Genomic DNA, 23,484 nt, shown 5'->3' on the forward strand with positions numbered 1-23,484 from the left:
ATCTCTGCACTTATCTGTTCAGTTTACTTTATTGTCACGTGTACTGAGATGCAGTGAAAAGCTTCTGTTGCGTGCTATCCAGTCAGCAGAAAGACAATACATAAATACAATTGAGCCATACAGTGTACAGTGTAGTTACAGTATATTACAGTACATTTACAGTACAGTACAAGGAAATAACGTTTAGTGCAAGGTGAAGCCAGCAAAGTCCGATGGTCACCGAAGTAGAAAGTAGTTCAGCACTGCCCTCTGGTTGAGGTAGGATGATTCAGTTGCCTGATAACAGCTGGGCAGAAACTGTTCCTGAATCTGGAGGTATGGAGCTTTTGCCAGATGGGAGAGGGAAGAAGAGGGAGTGGCCAGTTTGCGATTCGTCCTTGATTATGCTGCTGGCCTTGCCGAGGCAGCATGAGGTATAAATGGAGTCAATAGAAGGGAGGTTGGTTGTGTGATGGTCTGAGCTGCAACAACAATTCGCTGCAATTTCTTATGGTCTTGGATAGAGCTGTTCCCAAACAAAGCTGTGATGCATCCTGATAAAATGCTTTCTATGGTGCATCTGTAGAAGTAGGTGAGAGTTTTAGGGGACATGCTTAATTTACTAAGCATTCTAAGGAAGTAGAGGTGTCGGTGCGCTTTCTTGGTCGTTGTTTCAATATGGGTGGTCCAGGTGAAGTTGTTGGTGATATTGATTGCTAGGAATTTGACGTTTTCAACCATCTCTACTTCGGCACCGTTAATGCAAACTGGGGTGTGTGTACTGCTTCACTTCCTGAAGTCGATCACGATCTCCTTTGTCTTGCTGACATTGAGAGAAAAGTGGTTGTCTCGACACCAGGACCGATGTTCTCAATCTCCGTCCTATATTCCGTCTCATCGTTATTGGATATCTGGCCCACAATGGTGGTGTCCTCTGCGAATTTGAAAATTGAATTAGATTTGTACGTGGCTTTATATCACAGGACTCGCACCAGCTACAGTATATTCTTCTATTCCTAATTGTGAAATCTTCCTTTTCACAAAGATGCAATCTTGAATTTAATCAAACCATATATCTGGAGTTAACAAAAAGGACGGAGGAAAGAAAAACTTGAAAGAATGTTAGCAATGGAAACTTGAGATACCAAACAATCCCAACATGAACACAAAGTATCAAGAGAGCTGGATATTGTATACAAGCTGTTCTCCAGGCTCTTTATCCCACAATCATTCACATTTCCATTTTGATGGCATATTGCACTATAATTGTTGAAGGAAAGAATAAAGGAATCTTGTTTTGAAACACCACTGCCAGATTAATTGATAGAGACCCAACATAGAAAAAAATATTACAACAATAAACAACTGGGAGTGAAATAACACAGAGTCATGTTTACAATGATAAAGAAATTGCAAAAGGAGGTAGATGACAGAAGATTTATAGATTCATACAGTCATACAGCGTGGAAACAGGCCCTTTGGCCCAACATGCCCACTCCGACAAACCTATCCTATCCATGTACCTGTCTAAATGTTTCTTAAATGTTGCGATAGTACTTGCCTCAACTACCTCCATATAGCCATCACCCTTTGCGTGAAAAAGTTACCTCTCGGGTTCCTATTAAATCTTTCCCTCCTCACCTTAAAACGATGTCCACTGATTCTTGATTACCCTATTCTGGGCAAAAGACTATGTGTGTCAACCCAATCTGTCTCTATCCATGAAATCTAATAGAATTGTAATTTAGAGATACATGGATTCTAAAGGGAATACAGAAGGCTACGGCGCGGTGGCGCAGAAGTAGAGTTGCTGCCTTACAGCGAATGCAGCGCCGGAGACTCAGGTTCGATCCTGACTACGGGCGCCGTCTGTATGGAGTTTGTATGTTCTCCCCGTGGGTTTTCTCCGAGATCTTCGGTTTCCTCCCACACTCCAAAGACGAACAGGTATGTAGGTTATTTGGCTGGGCAAATGTAAAAATTGTCCCTAGTGGGTGTAGGATAGTGTTAGTGTGTGGGGATCGCTGGGCGGCGGGACCCGGTGGGCCGAAGGGCCTGTTTCTGCACTGTATCTCTAAATCTAAATCTACTCCAGACCACTGTTCAAATTAAATTATGATTGTAGGGTAGCTGGCTTTATTAGTACATCTGGGTGTAGGCGAATGACTATATTTGGACAGTGACAAGTTGAATGCTATAATGTGAATTTTAATGTATAGAGAACATGAGCTTGAGAGTGGGTAAGGGAAAATGTTGAAAGCACATACAGTATATTGACAACTCAACAAGTTCCTATAGCACTGGAGTGTGTGTGGGCAGCCCCTTCTGCATGGTTATCATCAATTACAATATTTTAATAGATCACTTGCAGCTATAGTTGCACAATGTTGTTACCTAACTGGATTTCCTGGAAGTTTTACTGAATACCAAGGCATGTGACAGTTGAAATTATGACAGGAAAATATTCCAATAAATATGGAAACCTCACAACTGCTTTCTTCCCTGCTTTTGTGAAAATCTTTGTTTGTAGCACTTTTAATGACGGGTTACTTTGACAAATTTGAAGCTTTTTTGATTGCTTTGCAAATTTGTGCTTTGGGGGCTTGGATTTATCAGAACAGTGTGGATATGTTTATGCTGAAACTTGGTACCTTGGATGTGGATCATGATGGCCAGCAGCAGTCAAGAACAGATTCAGCAGTATTTGCACCAGCACTAGCAGGTGCAGCAGTAGAATAGCTTGTCCCTCCTAGATCAGCATTTTCACAAGATAAAAGAGGAGGTACAATTTAAAAGAGGCCATCCACGATTAACAGTTCTTACCAACAGAGAACAAGGTTTGGAACACCAATGTTACAAGAGGTGAACCAGACATGGCAACTTTTGCCAAGAGATCTAGATGGCCATGCTTTACCAGTTGCTGTCAGAAAGCACTATTTAATAATGCTCAGTCCAGCGGAAGGTTTCAAGGCAAATTTATCCACAGCTTACAATTGTTAGATCTTAAGACAAGAGAAGGTGAATCTACCAAGCTGAATCTATGCAAGCTAAAGCTTATTTTATCCACATACCTCATTTGACTATCTTTGCTGACTCTCACAGGCCTAAACTTACTCATCTCAATAGACAATAGGTGCAGGAGGAGGCCATTCGGCCCTTCAAGCCAGCACCGCCATTCAATGTGATCATCTCGGTCATGTCTCTTTCATTTTGGTCCTGCTCCAAGGAGGCCGATTGGCATTACCTCATTACCTTTGTATAAGGGGCTGTTGTTCACAGATCTGACTTAGTTTTAGTCCGTTTTAACCTTGATTTCGCAAGCTGTTCTTCTCAAGGTTCAAAGAGTCAGCAGTTTCTAACAAATTCATTTCAGCAACTCTCTGCAAACCCTACAAATTACTACAACTTTCAGATTCATTGCCTCCGGGTTCAAACAAGGCTGTGATGTGGACAACTATGGTAGGATTTTGTCATCTGTAATCTTTGTGTACACCTACATCTTTAATCTTTCCCTACTCCATTCTGAGGTACACACCTGCTTCAAGAAGACCACCATCATCCCAGTGTTGAAGAAAAACAATATCTCATGCCTAAATGCCTTGCATCAAGTGGCCTTGACATCCACCATCATTAAATGTTTTGAGAGGCTAGTTATGAAACACATTAAATCCAGTCTATCCAGTGGCCTTGACCTACTGCAGTTCGCCTACCGCCACAATAAGTCCACGGATAATGCCATCGCCTGAGCCCTGCCCTCATACCTAGAACACCTGGCTAAGAGAGATACCTACGTCAGACACCTATTCATAAACTACAGTTCTGCCTTTCATACCATGAAACCATCCAAGCCTATCACCAAACTCAAAGGGCTTGGTGTCAGCACTCATTTCTGCAACTGGATCCTCGACTTCCTGACCAGTGAGGATAGGGAATGAATCATCCTCCATGATAATCCCCCTTCTCAGCCACCTTCCTATACACCCTTCCTATACACCCACGACATTGCAGCTATGTACAAATCTTATCCAATTTTCAAATTCGCAGACGACACCACCATTGTGGGCCGGTTATCAAATAATGATGAAACGGAGTACAGGATGGAGAATGAACCTGGTGTTGAGACAACAACCTTTCTCTCAATGTCAGCAAGACAAAGGAGATAGTGATCGACTTCAGGAATCAAAGCGGTACACATACCCCAGTTTGCATCGATGGTGCCGATGTAGAGTTGGTTGAAAACCTCAAATTTCTACGAGTTAATATCACCAACAACTTCTGGACCACCTATATTGAAACAACGACCAAGAAAGCACACCATGCCCTACTTCCTTTGAAGGGTTAGGAAGTTTGACATGTCCCCTACAACTATCACCAACTTCTACAGATGCACCATAGAAAGCATTTTATCAGGATGCATCAAAACCTGGTTTGGGAACAGCTCCATCCAAGACCGCAAGAAATTGCAGCGAATTGTGGACATAGCCCAGACCAACACACATACCAACCTCCCTTCCATAGACCTCACGCTGCCTTGACAAGGCTTGCAGCATAATCAAGGATGAGTCACAAGCTGGCCATTCCCTCTTCTCCCTTCTCCCATCAGGATAAAGGTATAGAAGTGTGATAATGCACATCACCAGATTGTCTTTCTGCTGACTGGTTAGTACACGACAAAAACTTTTTACTCTACCAAGGTACACATGACAATAAACTAAACTAAACATAAAGCTTTTCACTGTATCTCCGTACATGTGACAATAGACTAAGCTAAAAGCTAGCTGTAAGATAAATTAGTGTTAGGAATTTTGGAGCAGGCTTGATAAAACCAAGTGAGAGGACTGAGCATTGATGATAAATGAGTTGGAAATGCAGTTACATTTTATTTAATTTTAATGCTTCCTGACGTCTTTATATAGCTTTTAGTGTTCAATGTAAAATCACACCCCACATTCCAGCCGCTAACCACATGGCAATTGTTTAACTACAAGTTTTTTCCACTTACAACCTATTTCTGCTTGCCATTAGGAAAGTGTATCTCTTCGCTTTGGTTTTTGCAGTTTAATTTAGTTTAGAGATACAGCGCGGAAACAGGCCCTTCGGCCCACCGGGTGCGCCAACCAGCGATACCCACACATTAACACTATCCTACACACACTAGGGACAATTTACACTTATACCAAGCCAATTAATCTACAAACCTGTATGTCTTTGGAGTGCGAGAGGAAACCGAAGATCTCAGAGAAAACCCACGCAGGTCACGGGGAGAACGTGCAAACTCTGTCCAGACAGTACCCGTAGTCAGGATCGAACCCAGGCCTCTGGTGCTGTCAGGCAGCAACTCTACCGCTGCGCCACCATGCCGTCTCATCTAATCTCATCAAATCATCTAATAGATAGATCTCATCTAATCTCCAGAGAGATAACAAGGCACAGTCTTTGCCTGTTTCAGTAACATTGCACACATGTTCTTTGCTCCACATCAACTTCAACAATTTTAGCTGGCATATTTGGAGTGTCCCTTTGAATACTTTGATTAAATTGGCCCATGTAGATTACTGTAATGCCTTTTATTGCTAATTAACTGAAAGTGAAATGGTATTACAGTGGTAATAGTTAATGGTATTACAGTAAATAGTTACATGGTGCTGCAACCAGTTACATGTTTTTCGCAAGCTGTTCGACCTTCTGTTTCCAGTACAGGGAGCTGTGCTATAACCTATGTTTCCACACTGCGAATTAGGTATAATGTGATTGATGAATTAGGGAACATTATCTGTGCTATATGGCAGAATTAGTTGCAACAGAATTGGCAACTAGAGAATAATTTAAAAGTCACTTTGGAAATTGATAAACAAGTGGCTATTGAAATTGCTAAGCAGTAGCTTCTATTAATACTGTGCAATGATACTCTATTAAACAATATAATACACAGCCTTCGGTGTTTTTAGCATGCATTAACAAAAATAAACAATGTTTTTAAAAATACCTTTATTTTGAAAATCCCGTGGGGGAGAAATCTTTGTATTTGGAGGTCTAAATTTTCCAGTCCCTAACTCCCCTTTCCCCACTGACACAATTGTTTTTCTAATCGATTTCTATAACATGTTTTCTTATCAGCACAACTATCGCATTACAGTGGAGTACATGGATAAAGTGTCAAATTGTAAAGTATTTCTGTTTTCTTTGTAATTCCCAGAAGGGATTTTTATAATATTTAGTAAACATTAATGTATCTCTCTTATTACAGTGAAACAAATCTGAAAGTTAAGCAAGCATTAACAGACACTTCAGATATGGGAGAGAACACCCAAGCTTTGGCAAACTTTGATGGTATGTTAGTTTTCTAACAACATAAATAATATAAAGATTTAAACCATAATACTTTAAGTGAAAGTTATAGTAATGTATTGATAAGAGGATTGTAAAAGTTACCAAGAGTATTTCAATCAATCAAATTGAGATTTTAGAACAGTTCATTTACCTTTTTCAGTAATCCAGAGATCAGATGAATCAGTTCAACATTTCTAATGAGGTGCGGAGAGCAGGAGTTAGACAGAGCTGCCACGCTTGAGCACCTAGAAGAGTTGACCATGAGGCAGACGCCCCCACCTCTCCCTTTCCCCGATGCCTGTGTTCAGTCCAAGTGATAGGTGGCTATAAATGAGGGGGCAGTGATTATCAGATTGAGGGAGTAAGCGACAAAGGCTCGAGGTGAAGAAGAGATATAAAAGTGTCAGATAAAGAGAGTAGAGGAAATGTACTGTCAGCGGGAGGGTTATGGATGAAAAGGGACAGGGTGTAGGGGAGAAAGAAGGGATCTAAAAGTGAAATGGAGGACTTGGGAATGGGAGATGAGTGTGGGAAGGAGGGGAAAGGAGCATAGTGACTGGGAGGGGTGGGATATTGTGTGAGAAATGTGTGTGTACTGAAGTGCGGGGAGGGCACAGGAAATTGACTACCACTCCCACTGACTCCCACAGTTATCTTGACCACACCTCCTCCCACACTGCCTCTTGCAAGGACATGGTCCCTTACTCTCAATTTTGCCATCTCTGATGAATCTGCTCCCAAGTTGAGACTTTCCTCTCTTGGACATCCAAGATGTCCACTTTCTTTGGTAAACATGGTTCTTCCCCTGCTATTGGAGTGAAGCTCTCACCCATTTATCCACTGTATCCCTTAATGCTGCTCTTGGTTACAAATAGAATGTGCCCTGGGCTTCACCTTTCACCACCATCCTCTGTATACAATACATTCTCTGATATTTCTACCACCAGTCACACCGTACTGTCCTCAATCCTTTCCATTTTCTGCAGAGATCACTCCCATTCCACTCCTTCATTCACACATTCCATCAGACCCAACCTGCCCGCTCCCTTGGTACTTTCCCCTGCAACTTCAGGAGATGTAACTCCTGTCTCTCTACCTCCTCTCCTACTTCTATCTGGGAATCACAGCAGCCCTTCCCAGTGAGACAGAAGTTCATATGCACATCTTCAAACCACCTTTACATCAGCGAGACCAGAAATAGACTAGGCAACCGTTTACCTCCCCTTCCCTTCCCATATCTGTCTTTGACCTCCGACACTGACAGAGCGAGGCCACACACAAACTGGAGGAGCAGCATCTTCATCATCGACCGCAATGTCATCAAACTGGATTTCATCATCATCAAAGGTATCAGTCTCATTGATTTTGGCATGTTCTGGGAGGTTCACCGTATGGTTTGGGTAGCTTACAACCCAAAGTATGAACATTGATTTCTCCAATTTCAACTAATACCCCCTATCCCCCTCTCTTTCCCAGGCCTCACTTCCACCCTGGTATGAACACATTTCTCCAACCATCCTCCTCCCCCTCCCCTCAGTTCACTCTGCTCCTTCCCAAATCCATGTCCCATCCCTGAATCCTTAATTTTCCTTTTCATCTCCCATCTTTTCCGCTGTCCCCAGTCTTTTTGTACCATTTACCTCCCGTCCGGCTTTAAATTTTTACTTCTCTTGTCTCCTTATCTGACACCCTTTTGTTTACTTTTGTTTGTCACTTACTCCATCAATCTGCCAATCATCCCCTGCATCTATCACTTGTTCTGCCCCCAAAATTCTTTCTCTCCCTTCTCCAATTAATTTGAAGGAGACACAAATAACATAGAAATATAGAAACATAGAAAATAGGTGCAGGAATAGGCCATTCGACCCTTCGAGCCAGCACCGCCATTCAATATAATCATGGCTGATCATCCAAAATCAGTACCCCGTTCTGGCTTTTTCCCCGTATCCCTTGATTCCCTTAGCCTTAAGAGCTAAATCTAACTCTCTTGAAATCATCCAGTGAACTGGTCTCCACTGCCTTCTGCAGCAGAGAATTCCACAGATTTACAACTCTGTCTGAAAAAGTTTTTCCTCATCTCAGTCCTAAATGGCTACCCTTATTCTTAAACTGTGATCCCTGATTCTGGACTGCCCCCTACATCGGGAACATTTTTCCTGCATCTACCCTGTCCAATCCTCTAAGAATTTTATATGTTTCTATAAGATCTCCTCTCATCCTTCTACATTCCAGCAAATACAAGCCCGGTCGACCCATTTTTTCATCATATGTCAGTCCCGCCATCCTGGGAATTAACCTGATGAACTTACGATGCACTCCCTCAATGGCAATAATGTCCTTCCTCAAATTAGGAGACCAAAATTGCACGCAATACTCCAGGTGCATTCTCACCAGGCCCTGTACAACTGTCCTTGCTCCTAAACTCAAACCCTCTCGCAATGAAGGCCAACATGCCATCAGCTTTCTTCACTGCCTGCTGTACCTGAATGCTTACTTTCAGTGACTGATGTACAAGCACACCCAGATCACGTTGCACCTCCCCTTTTTCTAATCTGACACCATTGAGATAATAATCTGCTTCCTGGTCTTGCCACCAAAATGGATAAGCTCTCATTTATCCACATTATACTGCATCTGCCATGCTTCTACCCACTCACTCAACCTATCCAAGTCACCCTGTAGCCTCAGAGTATCCTCCTCGCAGCTCATACTGCCACCCAGCTTTGTGTCATCCGCAAACTTAGAGATGTTACATTTAATTCCCTTGTCTAAATCGTTAATATATATTGTAAACAACTGGGGTCACAGTACCGAGCCTTGTGGCACCCCACTAGTTACTGCCTTCCATTCTGAAAAGGACCCATTAATTCCAACTCTTTGCTCTCTGTCTGCCAACCTGTTCCCTCTCCATGTCAATACCCTACCCCCAATACCATGTGCTCTAATTTTGCATACTAATCTCTTGTGTGGGACCTTGCCAAAGGCTTTTTGAATGTCCAGATACACCACATCCACAGGCTCTCCCTTGTCCATTCGACTTGTTACATCCTCATAAAATTCTAAAAGATTAGTCAAGCATGATTTCCCCTTCATAAATCCATGCTGACTTTGACCGATCCTGTCACTGCTTTCCAAACGCGCTGCAATATAATCTTTAATAATCGACTCCAGCATCTTCCCCACTACCGATGTAAGGCTAACTGGTCTATAAATCTGTTTTCTCTCTTCCTCCTTTAAAAAGTCGAGTTACATTGGCTACCCTTCAATCCACAGGAGAACATTGAAAAGTGATCACCAATGCATCCACAATTTCGAGGGCCACCTCCTTGAGCACTCTGGGATGCAGACCATCAGCCCCTGGGGATTTATCTGCCTTCAGTCCCAACAGTTTACCTAAAACCATTTTATGACTAAAGTGGATTCCCTTCAATTCCTCCCTTCCACTAGATCCTCGGTCCCCTAGTATTTAACATAGACATAGAAAACATAGAAAATAGGTGCGGGAGGAGGCCATTTGGCCCTTCGAGCCAGCACCGCCATTCATTGTGATCATGGCTGATCATTCACAATCAGTAACCCATGCATGCCTTCTCCCCATGCCCCTTGGTTTTGTTAGCCCCTAGAGCTCTATCTAATTCTCTTTTAAATTCAGTGAAAATACATACTTTGAAATAAAAAATAAATAAGTCCATAGTAATGCAAGAAGTGTGACATGGTGTTCTGTTGTCAAGGAAGGATTAGGATAGTAAAGACACAAAAGTCTGCAGATACAGGAATTACGAGGAAAACGCTGGAGAACTTTGTGTTTCACATAAGATTCCATCATCAGGAGTTACTTAAGGAAAACTAACCTGAAAGCTTTGTGCCTTAATGCGAGGAGCATTCGAAATAAGGTGGATGGATTGAATATGTAATAGTTAAGTCAAGTCAAGTCAAGTCAATTTATTTGTATAGCACATTTAAAAACAACCCACGTTGACCAAAGTGCTGCACATCTGACTAGGAAAAAAAAGAAACATACAGTGGCAGGTGTATGATATAGTTGTAATTACGGAGACATTGCTCCAGGGTGACCAAAGCTGGGAGCTAACCATGCAGCGGTATTCGATATTCAGGAAGGATAGACAGAAAGGAAGAGGAGGTGGGGTGGCATTGTTGGTTAAATAGGAGATTAATGCAATAGCAAGAAGAGCCATTAGCTTGGATGCTGTAGAATCGGTATGGTAGAACTGCAAAATAGCCAAGGGCAGAAAACGCTTGTTGGAGTTGTATACAGACCACCAAACAGTAGTAGGGAGGTTGAGGATAGCATCAAGCAGGAAATTAGGGATGCGTGTAGCAAAGGTACAGCGGTTATCATGGGTGAATTTAATCTACATATAGATTGGGTCAGGTTGACTTGGACAGGTTAGGTGTGTGGGCAGATGCATGGCAGATGCAGTTTAATGTGGATAAATATGAGGTTATCCACTTTGGTGGGAAGAACAGGAAGGCAGATTATTATCTGAATGGTGCCAAGTTAGGAAAAGGGGAAATACAGCCAGATCTGGGTGTCCTTGTGTATCAGTCACTAAAAGTAAGCATGCAGGTACAACAGGCAGTGAAGAAAGCTAATGGCATGTTGGCCTTCATAAAAAGAGGAGCAAAACGGTCCTTCTGCAGTTGTACAGGGCTCTGGTGAGACCACGCCAGGACTATTGTGTGCAGTTTTGGTCTCCAAATTTGAGGAAGGACATTCTTGCTATTGTGGGAGTGCAGCGTAGCTTCACAAGGTTAATTCCCGGGATGGCTGGACTGTCATATGTTGAAAGAATGGAGCGACTGGGCTTGTATACCCTGGAATTTAGAAGGATGAGAGGGGATCTTATTGAAACATATAAGATTATTAAGGGATTGGACACGCTAGAGGCAGAAAACATGTTCCCGATGTTGGAGTGCAGAACAAAGGGCCACAGTTTAAGAACGGGGTAGGCCATTTAGAACGGAGATGAGGAAAAACTTTTTCACCCAGAGAGTTGTAAATCTGTGGAATTCTCTGCCTCGGATGGCAGTGGAGGCCGATTCTCTGGATGCTTTCAAGAGAGAGTTTGATAGAGCTCTTAAAGATAGTGGAGTCAAGAGATATGGGGAGAAGGCAGTAACGGAGTACTGATTGTGGATGACCTGCCATGATCACAGTGAATGGCAGTGCTGGCTCTAAGGGCTGAATGACCTACTCCTGCACCTATTGTCCATTGCCTATTGTCAACGTGGTGACAGTGTTGAGGAGGAGGATTTCCTGGAATGCATACAGGATGGGTTTTTAAACCAATATGTAGAGGAACCGACTAGAGGGCAGGCTATCCTAGACTACGTATTGTGTAATGAGGAAGGATTAGTTACCGATCTTGTTGTGCAAGGCACCTTCGGAAACAGTGACCATAATATGATGGAATTCTGCATTAGGATGGAGAGTGACATGGTTAATTCAGAGACTAGGGTCCTGAACTTGAATAAAGGAGACTTTGAAGGTATGAGACAAGAATTGGCTAGGATAGACTGGCAAATTATACTTAAAGGGTTGACAGTGGAGATACAATGGCAAAGATTTAAAGATTGCTTGGATGAACTCCAGAAATTGTTCATCCCTGTCTGGGTAAAAAAACAAACTGGGAAGGTGGCTCAACCGTGGCTAACGGGGGAAGTCAAGGATAGTGTTAAATCCAAGGAAGAGGCATGTAATATAAGAAAATAACTGCAGATGCTGGTACAAATCGATTTATTCACAAAATGCTGGAGTAACTCAGCAGGTCAGGCAGCATCTCGGGAGCGAAGGAATGGGTGACGTTTCGGGTCGAGACCCTTCTTCAGACTGATGTCGGGGGTGGGACAAAGGAAGGATATAGGTGGAGACAGGAAGATAGAGGGAGCTCTGGGAAGGAGGAGGGGAAGGGAGGGACAGAGGAGCTATCTGAAGTTGGAGAAGTCGACGTTCATACCACCGGGCTGCAAACTGCCCAGGCGAAATATGAGGTGCTGCTCCTCCAATTTCCGGCAGGCCTCACTATGGCACTGGAGGAGGCCCATGACAGAGAGGTCAGACTGGGAATGGGAGGGGGAGTTAAAGTGCTGGGCCACCGGGAGATCAGTTGCGTTAATGCGGACCGAGCGCAGGTGTTCAGCGAAGCGATCGCCGAGCCTGCGCTTGGTTTCGCCGATATAGATAAGTTGACATCTAGAGCAGCGGATGCAATAGATGAGGTTGGAGGAGGTGCAGGTGAACCTCTGTCTCACCTGGAAAGAATGTTTGGGTCCTTTGATGGAGTTGAGGGGGGAGGTAAAGGGACAGGTGTTGCATCTCGTGCGGTTGCAAGGGAAAGTGCCCGGGGTTAGGGTGGTTTGGGTAGGAAGGGACGAGTGGACCAGGGAGTTGCGGAGGGAACGGTCTCTGCGGAACGCAGAGAGAGGAGGGGATGGGAAGATATGGCCAGTGGTGGGGTCCTGTTGTAGGTGACGGAAATGTTGGTGGATGATATGTTGGATCCGCTGGCTGGTGGGGTGGAAGGTGAGAACGAGGGGGATCCTGTCCTTGTAAATTGGCCAGAAGAAGCGGCAAACCAGAGGACTGGGAGAAATTGAGAACTCAACAGAGGAGGACAAAGGGGTTAATTAAGAGGGGAAAAAAGGACATGAAAGAAAGCTTGTGGGGAATATATAAACTGACTATAATATAAACTGAGAGGTGAATTTATAATGGGAAACAAGGAAATGGCAAAACAGTTAAATGAGTACTTTGGTCTGTCTTTACTGAGGAAGACACAATCTCCTGTACAAGCTGCTCTAAGAATCCATCTCGAAGGCACTCTACAAACTCCCTTTCTTGTGGTCCAGAAGCAATCTGATTTTCCCAGTCTACCTGCATATTGAAATCTCTCATAACCACAGTGGCATTACCTTTGTTACATGTCAATTTTAACTCCTGCTGCAACTTACACCCTATATCCAGACTACTGTTTAGGGGGCCTGTAGATAACTCCCATCAGTGTCTCCTTAACTTTCCAATTCCTCAATTCTATCACAAACCGTCCACACTCTCACTAGACTCCGGGATGTCCTCATGGAGCGATGTCTCCGCAAACACTGAGATCATTGCACTCAAGGCTCTCTGAGTCCTCACCAGTGAAGGCAGCACATCCATCTTGTTTTTCGGCGACCTCACATTCCCCACTGTGATGGAAGGCAAATAACGTATACCTTCTTTTCTCCTTTTCTCCCGTGGTCGGGGCAATCGAAACATCTGCAGTCAGGGTGATCAAAGCTCCCACAATCTGCGATCGAAACTCCCGCGATCTGGGCGGTCGAAGCTCCTGCGGTTGGAGCTCCCGAAGTCGATCCCTAACAAAGGGACCACCAGCTCCACGATGTTAAGGCCGCAGTGCGGACGGAGATACGATACGGAAAAAGTTGCATCTCCGTCGAGGGAAGAGATTAAAAAGTTTCCCCCAACCCCCCCCCCCCCCTCCCACCCCAGTGCTTTTAACATTATCCGCCCTGCACTGCTAGGGAGCAAACTGGCGAAGATGTGGGTGGATGCTCTGTTGGTGTCCTAGATCACCAACTACTTGACTGGACGACCACAGTATGTCAGGCTACAGAACTGTGTCTCGGGCATGATAGTGGGCAGCACAGGGGCCCCACAGAGGACGGTCCTCTCTCTCTTCCTGTTCACCATCTACACCTCATACCTCAACTCGGACTCTTGTCAGCTGCAGAAGTTTTCGGATGATTGCAATGTATGTTGCATCAGTGAGGGGAGGAAAGCTGAATACAGCGGTGTAGTCAACGACTTTATTGAGTTTGTGGGCTGAATCACCTGCAGCTTAACACCGACAAGACTAAGGAGTTAGCGGTGGACTTTAGGAAGAGAGAAACACCCCTGTCTCAATCAAGGGTGTGGATGTGCAGTTTACCAAAGAGTTTACCTTGGAGTTTACCTGGACAGTAAACTGGACTGGTCCAGGAACACTGAGGCACTGTATAGGAAACGACAGAGCCATCTGTACTTTCTGAAGAAGCTCTGCTCTTTCAACATCTGCAGTAAGATACTGCAGATATTCTATCAATTGGTGGTGGCCAGTGCCATCTTCTAAACTGTAGGGTACTGGGATAGCAGGGTGAAGGCCACGGACGCCAACAGAATTATTAAGATTATCAGGAAGGCTGGTTCCGTCCTGGGAGTGGAGTTGGATTCATTGGAGGTGGTCTTGGAGGGGAGGATGCTCCTCAAATTGCAGAGCATCTTGGACAATACAGCTCATCCCCTCCATGACACAGGTCAACCTGAGGAGTACCTTCAGCAACAGACTGGTTCCAAGATGCAGCACAGAACGCCACAAGAGATCCTTTTTCCCTGTGGCTATCAAACAGTACAACTCCTCTCCCTTCTGTCATGGGGTAAACTGACTCCCCTTCCTTCCTCCCCGATCTTTGCTCATCCCCAATCCTGGATTTTCCACTTGTCACTTTAATTCCATATTTCATGTATCTTGTTGTGTTTTATGATTGTTGGCAGACCAATTTCCCTCCTGGGATAAATAAAGTTCTATTGTATCGTGTTGTGAAAGGAGATTCAAAGAATATTGAATAATGCATCCACATCTCTCTGGTGGCAGAGGTGAATATTAATAGGAATACCTAGCGAGCAGACTGGTTTGTCTTGGAATGTAATAGTATTGCCACTCCACTCATCCAAATGCATTTCCATTACATTGCTGACTTGAAGAGGCTTTAACTGATCAAAAGTCATGGGGCTTTGCATACGCTTTGTTGTTGATGACGTGGTTTGGATCTGGTAAGTTTCTAATCAATGTGGCCGCGTAAATTTTGCTGATGGGATATATTGTGATCACTGTGTTCCTTTATTAATCTAGCCTAAGAATATATTTTAATTGTCACAACAAAATTAATCGGCCAGCATATAATCATGTTACATCTTTACAAATTGTAGGTGAGGTTAAATGTGAACCGCCCAACAACAGGTTGGACAAGTTTAGAGGAATGCTTACCTACAAGGAAAATACGTATTCTTTGGACAATGAAAAAATAATACTACGTGGCTGTACATTGAGGAATACAGATTGGTGTTATGGACTTGTTATTTTTGCAGGTAGGTGAAAAGCAAGACACTTCATAGCAATTACTAGCAGGATGATATCTTCCAAAAAAGTAATACTTTTATATCACCAAATGTTATTATATTATATTATTAACCGGGGGGGGGGGGGGCACGATGGCCGCCGGGGGTGGGACCCGCCAGTGTGACGGGAGTGGCGGCCAATGACGGGGTGGGGGGCTGATGAGCCGATGAGCTGCCACTGCTGCTGAGCTGTTGAGCTCAAACTTTAATAAATGCGCTCTCCCCCCCCCCCCCGGCCGAGAGGACCGGCGACCGTCCCGACGTGCCCCGTGCCTGACCCTCCCATGGTGCAGCGCAGCAGCAGAGGGGGTTACAGCGCCCGCAGGAGAGGTTTGCACGGAGGGTTGCCGGGCCCGCAGGCGAGATTTTAAAACATTTTTTGAACTTTAATACTTACGTAAGATGGCCGCCGATCACATTTTAAACTATAATACTTACATAAGATGGCCGCCGCATCCGCACGTGTACAGTTGATCGAGGGTTGCCGCTTGGAGGGGGGTGGGACCCACATGAGTGAGGGGACTGGCGACCAATGAGGGGGAGGGGGGGCGGTGAAGAGAGTTCTCCTGCTGCTGGCCGCAGGAGAGGTTTGCAGAATAGATTTGGACCCTGGGTCAGGGCCGTTTCTACAGCATTATGGGCCCCCGGGCAAAGCAGTGTACTGGGGCCCCTACCGTTACTCTCCCCCACCCCCCTTTCCCTACCAGCCCCCCCCTGTCGTGCCGGCGAAAAGCACACCGAAAAGCATTTAGCGATGGACTTAGGATGCTACATTGTTGCGAAAAGCACTTACAGATCGCTGTGAGAAGCACTTAGGGATGGAAAATGTTGCGAAAAAAGCACTTATTGAACCTACATTTTTAAAGTAGTATTTATTGCAAGTCACTTAACATACACAGATCAGCATGGGGCCCCCGGGCAAGTGCCCATCAGGCCCATGCGTTAAGACGGCCCTACCCTGGGTCCACGCCCGTCTAGTACTCTTTTAATTCTTTCAATTATTATACTCTTTAAATATAGTCCTTATACCTGCTAACACATGCGTTTTAATATTAACTTCCAAGAATGAAATGTCTGTCTGAGCTTACAGAGCAACAGTGCGAATGATGGTTGCCGCAGTTACACATAGGGCTGTCAATGCCCTGTGTAAAAACATAATATGTAGCTTATTGGGAGGGTGAAATGCAGTTGACATTTCTTGAATTGTGTCCACCAACCTATTTCTGTTGGCCAGGTATTTGAATTCTGCTCCTTTGAAATAAAGTTATGACTTGATTTCACAAAATTAACATCTGTGTCACCCTATTTCCCCTTGTCTAAGCATCTCCGTACCTGAGGCCAGTGAATTCCTTGACGTGACCTTGCCTAACCAACTCATTCTTAACCGGCATGGGAAAGTTAATATTTTCACCAAATAAATTGAAAAGTAGAAATAAAAAGAATCTTGTGCATGAGAAGAATAAAAAGTAATATTTGGCTGAAGAAAGGTCTTGACCCGAAAAATCACCCATTCCTTCAATCCAGAAAAGCTGCCTGTCCCGCTGAGTTACACCAGCATTTTGTGTCTACTGTATCTTTGGTAAGAAACCTGCATCTGCAGTTCCTTCCACACAATAATATTTGGCTGCTGCGTTCCTAGGATGAGGTAGAATATAAAACAGAAAAGGATATTTGTGTGGGAAGGAACTGCAGATGTTGGTTCTCCCCGTTTCTCCCAAGAAAACTGAACCCAGAGTGCTGACAACCTTGTTTTATTTTTGACCTCTGGTCATGACACATACCTGTGCTATCACTATAACAATATAATTCTAACTCCATAATATTGTTTCTTAGCTTATCTGCTGGTGAAACTTCATTTACACCAATGTACCACAGGTCTCCCAAATGTACCACAAGTCACCCTGTTTGTCAGAGTAAATTGTGGTCATTCTAAACTTTGCGGAATGCTCTTAGCCACGACTCATTTCCTACTGGTTCAACCACCTCTCTTCTCATACCAAAATGGCCCTTCATGCTATCAGAGGCTACTTATTTTCCTGAGGTCCAGATCAATGAACTGCATTGTGATGACTGCGGAATCAGTATTTTTTTTGTATTTTGCAGCTGAGGTCTGGATTCCCTTGGCATGTGAGACTCAGATTTTTGTTTTTATGTATTTTACAAATACAGTGCCCACTTTGACTGCTTCTTGGATTTTAATTCAATTTTGTGCACTTCTGGATTGGACGTTGGTAATGATTTAAAATTATCATTTTCAAATCTCAATATTCTTGGATTTTTTTTTTGTCTTTACCAAACATGCTGATGCAGAGAACCCTTCTTTCTATGCTTTGTCGAATCTTTATGTACTGGGCTAAACATTATGCAAATGTATAATTAATTTTCAAGGTGGTCAGGAGAGAAGTTATTAAGGCGAGCAATTAGTGTTAACAAAATAAATAGGTTCAATAAAATCTGAACGAAGCAAGCTGAATTGGCTAAATTAGAAATAAATATATTAAGATAAAGATATTGGGGGGGGGGAAAGAGTATTCTAAGGTTATTGCATGATGGGGCAGACAGTTTTTCCAATAATGAGTGGAAAGATGTGAAATATTTTAATGATTTATTTGTTTTTCAAAGGTCTCTTTGCAGGCATATCCCATTTATACTATTACAAACCCACTGACTCCCATATCTATCTCGACGACACTTCTTCCCACCCTGCTTCCTGCGAAGACTCTGCCCTACTCCTCCGTCAACGCCACATCGGCGCCCACGATGAGGTGTTCCTTACTAAAACATCCAAGATGTCCTCATTCTTTAGAGAATGGGGTTTCCCCTCTCCCATTATAAATGAAGCTCTCACTGGTGTCTCCTCAGTACCCCACAGCTCCACCCTTGCTCTCCCTTCCCCGAGTTGCAACAGAGACAGAATCCCCCTAGTCCTTACCTTCCACCCTATCAGCCGTCGCATACAGCACATAATCCTCCAAAATTTCCGCCACCTCCAACAGGATCCCACCACGAACCACATTTTCCCATCTCCACCACTTTCCGCCTTCTGCAGAGACTGTTCCCACCGCAACTCCCTGGTTAACTCATCCCTTCCCACCCAAACCACGCCCTCCTCAGGTACCTTCCCCTGCAATCGCAGAAAATGTAACACCTGTCACTATACCTCCTCCATTGACTCTGTCCAGGGACCCCGATAGTCCTTTCAGATTAGGCAGAAGTGCACTTGCACCTCCTCCAACCTCATCTACTGTATCCATTGTACAAGATGTGGACTCATACATCGGCGAGACCTAACGCAGACGGGGGGTGGAGGGAGGGAGGGGGGTGGGGGGAGAGGAGAGGGGGGAGGGGGAGGATGAGGGGGAGGGGGGAAGAGGGGGGGGAGAAGGAGAGGGTGTTGCACCAATGCAGGAGAGGTTTGGGCCCAACGGGTCCACTTGGTCTAGTCATTACTATTTTGTATTCATTGTTCTTTATCTCCCCACATCATCATCGATATCTCTTGTTTCCCTTATCCCTACCCAATCTGAAGAAGGGTGTCAACCCGAAATGTCACCCATTCCTTCTCTCCAGAGATGCTGCTTGTCCCGCTGAGTTACTCCAGCTTTTTGTGTCTATCTCCCAATTATACATACTCCACATAAAACCAAGGATCTATATGCTTATTTAACAGTGTAATTTCCATGTAACCTATCACTTCTTATTTTAAGGACAAGACACCAAATTGATGCAGAACTGTGGATTGTCAGCTTTTAAAAGAACTAATATTGATCGCCTTATGAATACGCTTGTGTTATGGGTAAGTATGGGTCCAATAGTCATTGATATGTAATATTTTAAAGAATTGGACTGGATAATTAGAATATTAATCATTTCAATATTAAAAGAACTGTTATTTTCCATAACAATATATGATATTTGGAAAAAAAAGGAACCACAGATGCTGGTTTACAAAAATAGACACAAAATGCTGGAGTAATTCAGCAGATCAGACAGCCTAAAAAGACAAAAAGTCTGAGATGAATATAGGAAAAATGCTAATTGTGAAGCCGGAAGAAGTCAAAGACAGGGAAAGGGGACAAGGGTCGGGGGAAGGGAGGAGATGGGTGCAAATCCATGTGGGGCACTGGGAAGAGAAGGAGGGAAGATTGGCTGAATGTCAGAAGGCAAAGAGTGGGAATAAAGTGGGCTTTTTCTGGTTGGCTGCCAGTGACTAGTGGTGTTCTGCAGGAGTTGGTGTTGGGTCTGCTACTTTTCACATTATACATGAATGATTTGGATGATGGCTTCGTAGCCAAGTTTGCGATGATACGAAGATGGGAAGTAGAAGTAGAAAAAGCAGAGAGTCTGCAGAAAGACTTAGACAGGTTGGGAGAGTGGCCAAACAAGTGGCAGATGAAATACAGTGCAGCAAAGTATGCAGTCATGCACTTGGTTTAGTTTAGTTTGGTTTATGTGTACTGAGGTACAGTGAAAAGCTTTTGTTGCATGCTAACCAATCAGCAGAAAGAAAATACATGATCACAATCGAGTCATGATGGTAGATGTTAAGGCACTGGACAGTAGTCGTTATGGCACAAGATCTTGTTTTTCTTCTGCACCGAGATGATAGTAGTCTTCTTGAAGCAGGTGGGCACCTCAGAAAAGAGTAGGGAGAGTTTAAAGATGTCCATAAATATTCCCGCTAGCTGGTCCCCGCAGTATTTGTCGTTTATCATTGATCAATACTGAACACAGTACTTCTGACTGAGCCAGCAAGTCCTGAATGATGCAGCTGTTAGACTGAACATCCACATCCTCATCAGCAAGTAATGAGCAAATCTGTCTTCGCCAGTGTACCCATAGCAGATGTATTTATCCTCCTTGGCACGGAGGCGCAGCGGTAGAGTTGCTGCCTTGCAGCGCCACAGACTCGAGTTTGATCCTGACTGCGGGTGCTATCTGTACGGAGTTTGTACGTTCTCCCCGTGACTTGCATGGATTTTCTCCGAGATCTTCGGTGTCCTCCCACACTCCAAAGACGTACAGGTTTGTAGGTTAATTGGCTTGGTAAATGTAAAAATTGTCCCTCGCATGTGTAGGATAGTGTTAGTGTGTGGGAATCGCTGGGCGGCACGGACCCGGTGGGCCGAAGGGCCTGTTTCCGTGCTGTATCTCTAAACTAAACTAAACTTCAACTATCCTTCCACCCCATTCTTTTCCCACCACCATTTTAATCAACTTAAGTAATGAAGTCCATACTATTTACTGCTGTCTTCAAAATAAAACTTATATTTTAATCATCTTTGTTCTGTTTTTGCAGATTTTTGGTTTTCTTGGGATCATGTGTACAGTACTGGCTATTGGAAATGCTATCTGGGAAACTTATAAAGGATACTATTTTCAGGTCTACTTGCCTTGGGATCAGGACATTCAAAATTCTTGCTTGTCAGGATTTCTTGTGTTCTGGTCATATGTGATCATTCTGAACACTGTTGTCCCAATTTCTTTATATGTGAGGTAAGTGTTTTTATTTCCATTATACGTTTATATATTTTGATATCTTTCAACTAACATATCAACATACTAACTAATCTCCCACCTCATTTTTTGTATGTCTTTCACAACGTGTCTTCTTCCGTAAATTGATGTATTTTCTCTCATTCTGATATCAATTGTTCTTTAATATTGTAATTGTAATTGATTTTATCAGCCAAGTATGAAAACAAAGCAAGTATGTAAATCATACGAGGAATTTGATTTGCCATACAGTCATACCAAAAAAGCACCGAAACACGCACCCACATAAAAACGTAACATATACATCCATCACAGCGACTCCTCCGCATTCCTCACTATAATGGAAGGCAATAAAGTCTTATCTTCTTTCCTCCTTTTTCTCCCGCATTGGTATGGTATTGTAGTTTCATCTATACTTCAATCTATGTTCCTCTAATAAATTTCACTTTCTATGGAGGCATCTTAACTGCCTATGAGTTTTAGTTCCAACTGTCATTGTTATATTTAGATTTATGCAGATCAGTTTATGGAGATCAGTTTTCTTAATCCACGCCCCCCTTCTCTTTTTTTCTGAGAATTGGTTGTCGTAGTGCCTTTTAATTCTACTGAAGAACTACAAGAAATCTTGTCCTGCAATGGCAATTCACCTTCTCAGAGCTCCAGATAGCAATAGGTGATTGGAGATGGGATCAGAATCTGATAAAGTGCTTGAGAGAGAATAGCTTAAAATAGAAACATAGAAAAATAAGTGCAGGAGTAGGCCATGCGGCCCCTCCAGCCAGCACCGTCATTCAATATGATCATGGCTGGTCATCTAAAATCAGTACCCCGTTCCTGCTTTTTCCCATATCCCTTGATTCCTTTAGCCCCCCAAGAGCTAAATCTAACTACTTCTTGAAAACATCCAGTGAATTGGCCTCCACTGCCTTCTGTGGCAGAGAATTCCCCAGATTTACAACTCTGGATGAAAAAGTTTTTGCTCATCTCAATCCTAAATGGCCTACCCTTTATTCTTAAACTGTGACCCCTGGTTCAACGGCCCGGCAGCCAAGCCTGCTCAGTGCGCTCCCACTTGCCGGGCCAGGCAGCCGCGCCTGCGCACTTGGGGGAGGTTTGCCGGGCCTGGTATCCGCGCGTGCGCAGTTGGGGGAGGGTTGCCGGGCCCACGCTAGTTTTACCTTTAGTAAAAACGGGATCCTATATATACTAAACTTAGGATCGGCCGGCATAGGAAGGAATATATTAAATTACTAAATATTACCTGAGGAGGGATGTGCTGGCTCTGGACAGGGTCCAGAGGAGGTTTACAAGAATGATCCCAGGAATCAATAGGTTAACCTATGATGAGCGTTTGTCGGCACTGGGCCTGTACTCGCTGGAGTTTAGAAGAATGAGGGGGGACCTCATTGAAGCATACAGAATAGTGAAAGGCTTGGATAGAGTGGATGTGGAGAGGATGACTCTTGTCTAGAGTCGGTGAATCGAAGACCAGAGGACATAGGTTTAAGGTCAAGGGGAAAAGATTTAATAGGAATCTGAGGGGTAACTTTAGCAAACAAAGGGTGGTGGATGTATGGAACAATAGACAATAGACAATAGGTGCAGGAGTAGGCCATTCAGCCCTTCGAGCCAGCACCGCCATTCAATGCGATCATGGCTGATCACTCTCAATCAGTACCCCGTTCCTGCCTTCTCCCCATACCTCCTCACTCCGCTATCCTTAAGAGCTCTATCCAGCTCTCTCTTGAAAGCATCCAACGAACTGGCCTCCACTGCCTTCTGAGGCAGAGAATTCCACACCTTCACCACTCTCTGACTAAAAAAGTTCTTCCTCATCTCCGTTCTAAATGGCCTACCCCTTATTCTTAAACTGTGGCCCCTTGTTCTGGACTCCCCCAACATTGGGAACATGTTTCCTGCCTCTAATGTGTCCAATCCTATAATTATCTTATATGTTTCAATAAGATCCCCCCTCATCCTTCTAAATTCCAGTGTATACAAGCCTAATTGCTCCAGCCTTTCAACATACGACAGTCCCGCCATTCCAGGAATCAACCTAGTGAACCTACGCTGCACGCCCTCAATAGCAAGAATATCCTTCCTCAAATTTGGAGACCAAAACTGCACACAGTACTCCAGGTGCGGTCTCACCAGGGCCCGGTACAACTGTAGAAGGACCTCTTTGCTCCTATACTCAACTCCTCTTGTTCCGAAGGCCAACATTCCATTGGCTTTCTTCACTGCCTGCTGCACCTGCATGCTTCTTTTCAGTGACTGATGCACTAGGACACCCAGATCTCGTTGAACATCCCCTCTTCCTAACTTGACACCATTCAGATAATAATCTGCCTTTCTATTCTTACTTCCAAAGTGAATAACCTCACACTTATCTACATTAAACTGCATCTGCCATGTATCCGCCCACTCACACAACCTGTCCAAGTCACCCTGCAGCCTTATTGCATCTTCCTCACAATTCACACTACCCCCCAGCTTAGTATCAT

The 23,484-nt window shown here is 43.9% G+C and overlaps 1 protein-coding gene across 1 annotated transcript in view; it reads left to right on the forward strand.

Moving 5' to 3' along the window:
• LOC144596895 (putative phospholipid-transporting ATPase IM) overlaps nucleotides 1-23,484 on the forward strand; it is a 161,046-nt gene that overhangs the window by 61,681 nt on the left and 75,881 nt on the right. Inside the window, exons 8-11 of the mRNA XM_078406142.1 lie at nucleotides 6,227-6,309; nucleotides 15,296-15,454; nucleotides 19,192-19,280; nucleotides 20,784-20,980. Coding sequence (XP_078262268.1) covers nucleotides 6,227-6,309; nucleotides 15,296-15,454; nucleotides 19,192-19,280; nucleotides 20,784-20,980 — 528 coding nt within the window. The remainder of the gene's footprint in view (nucleotides 1-6,226; nucleotides 6,310-15,295; nucleotides 15,455-19,191; nucleotides 19,281-20,783; nucleotides 20,981-23,484) is intronic.

Source organism: Rhinoraja longicauda, chromosome 1 (assembly GCF_053455715.1).
Source record: "Rhinoraja longicauda isolate Sanriku21f chromosome 1, sRhiLon1.1, whole genome shotgun sequence".
NCBI classification, from domain to species: domain Eukaryota; kingdom Metazoa; phylum Chordata; class Chondrichthyes; order Rajiformes; family Arhynchobatidae; genus Rhinoraja; species Rhinoraja longicauda.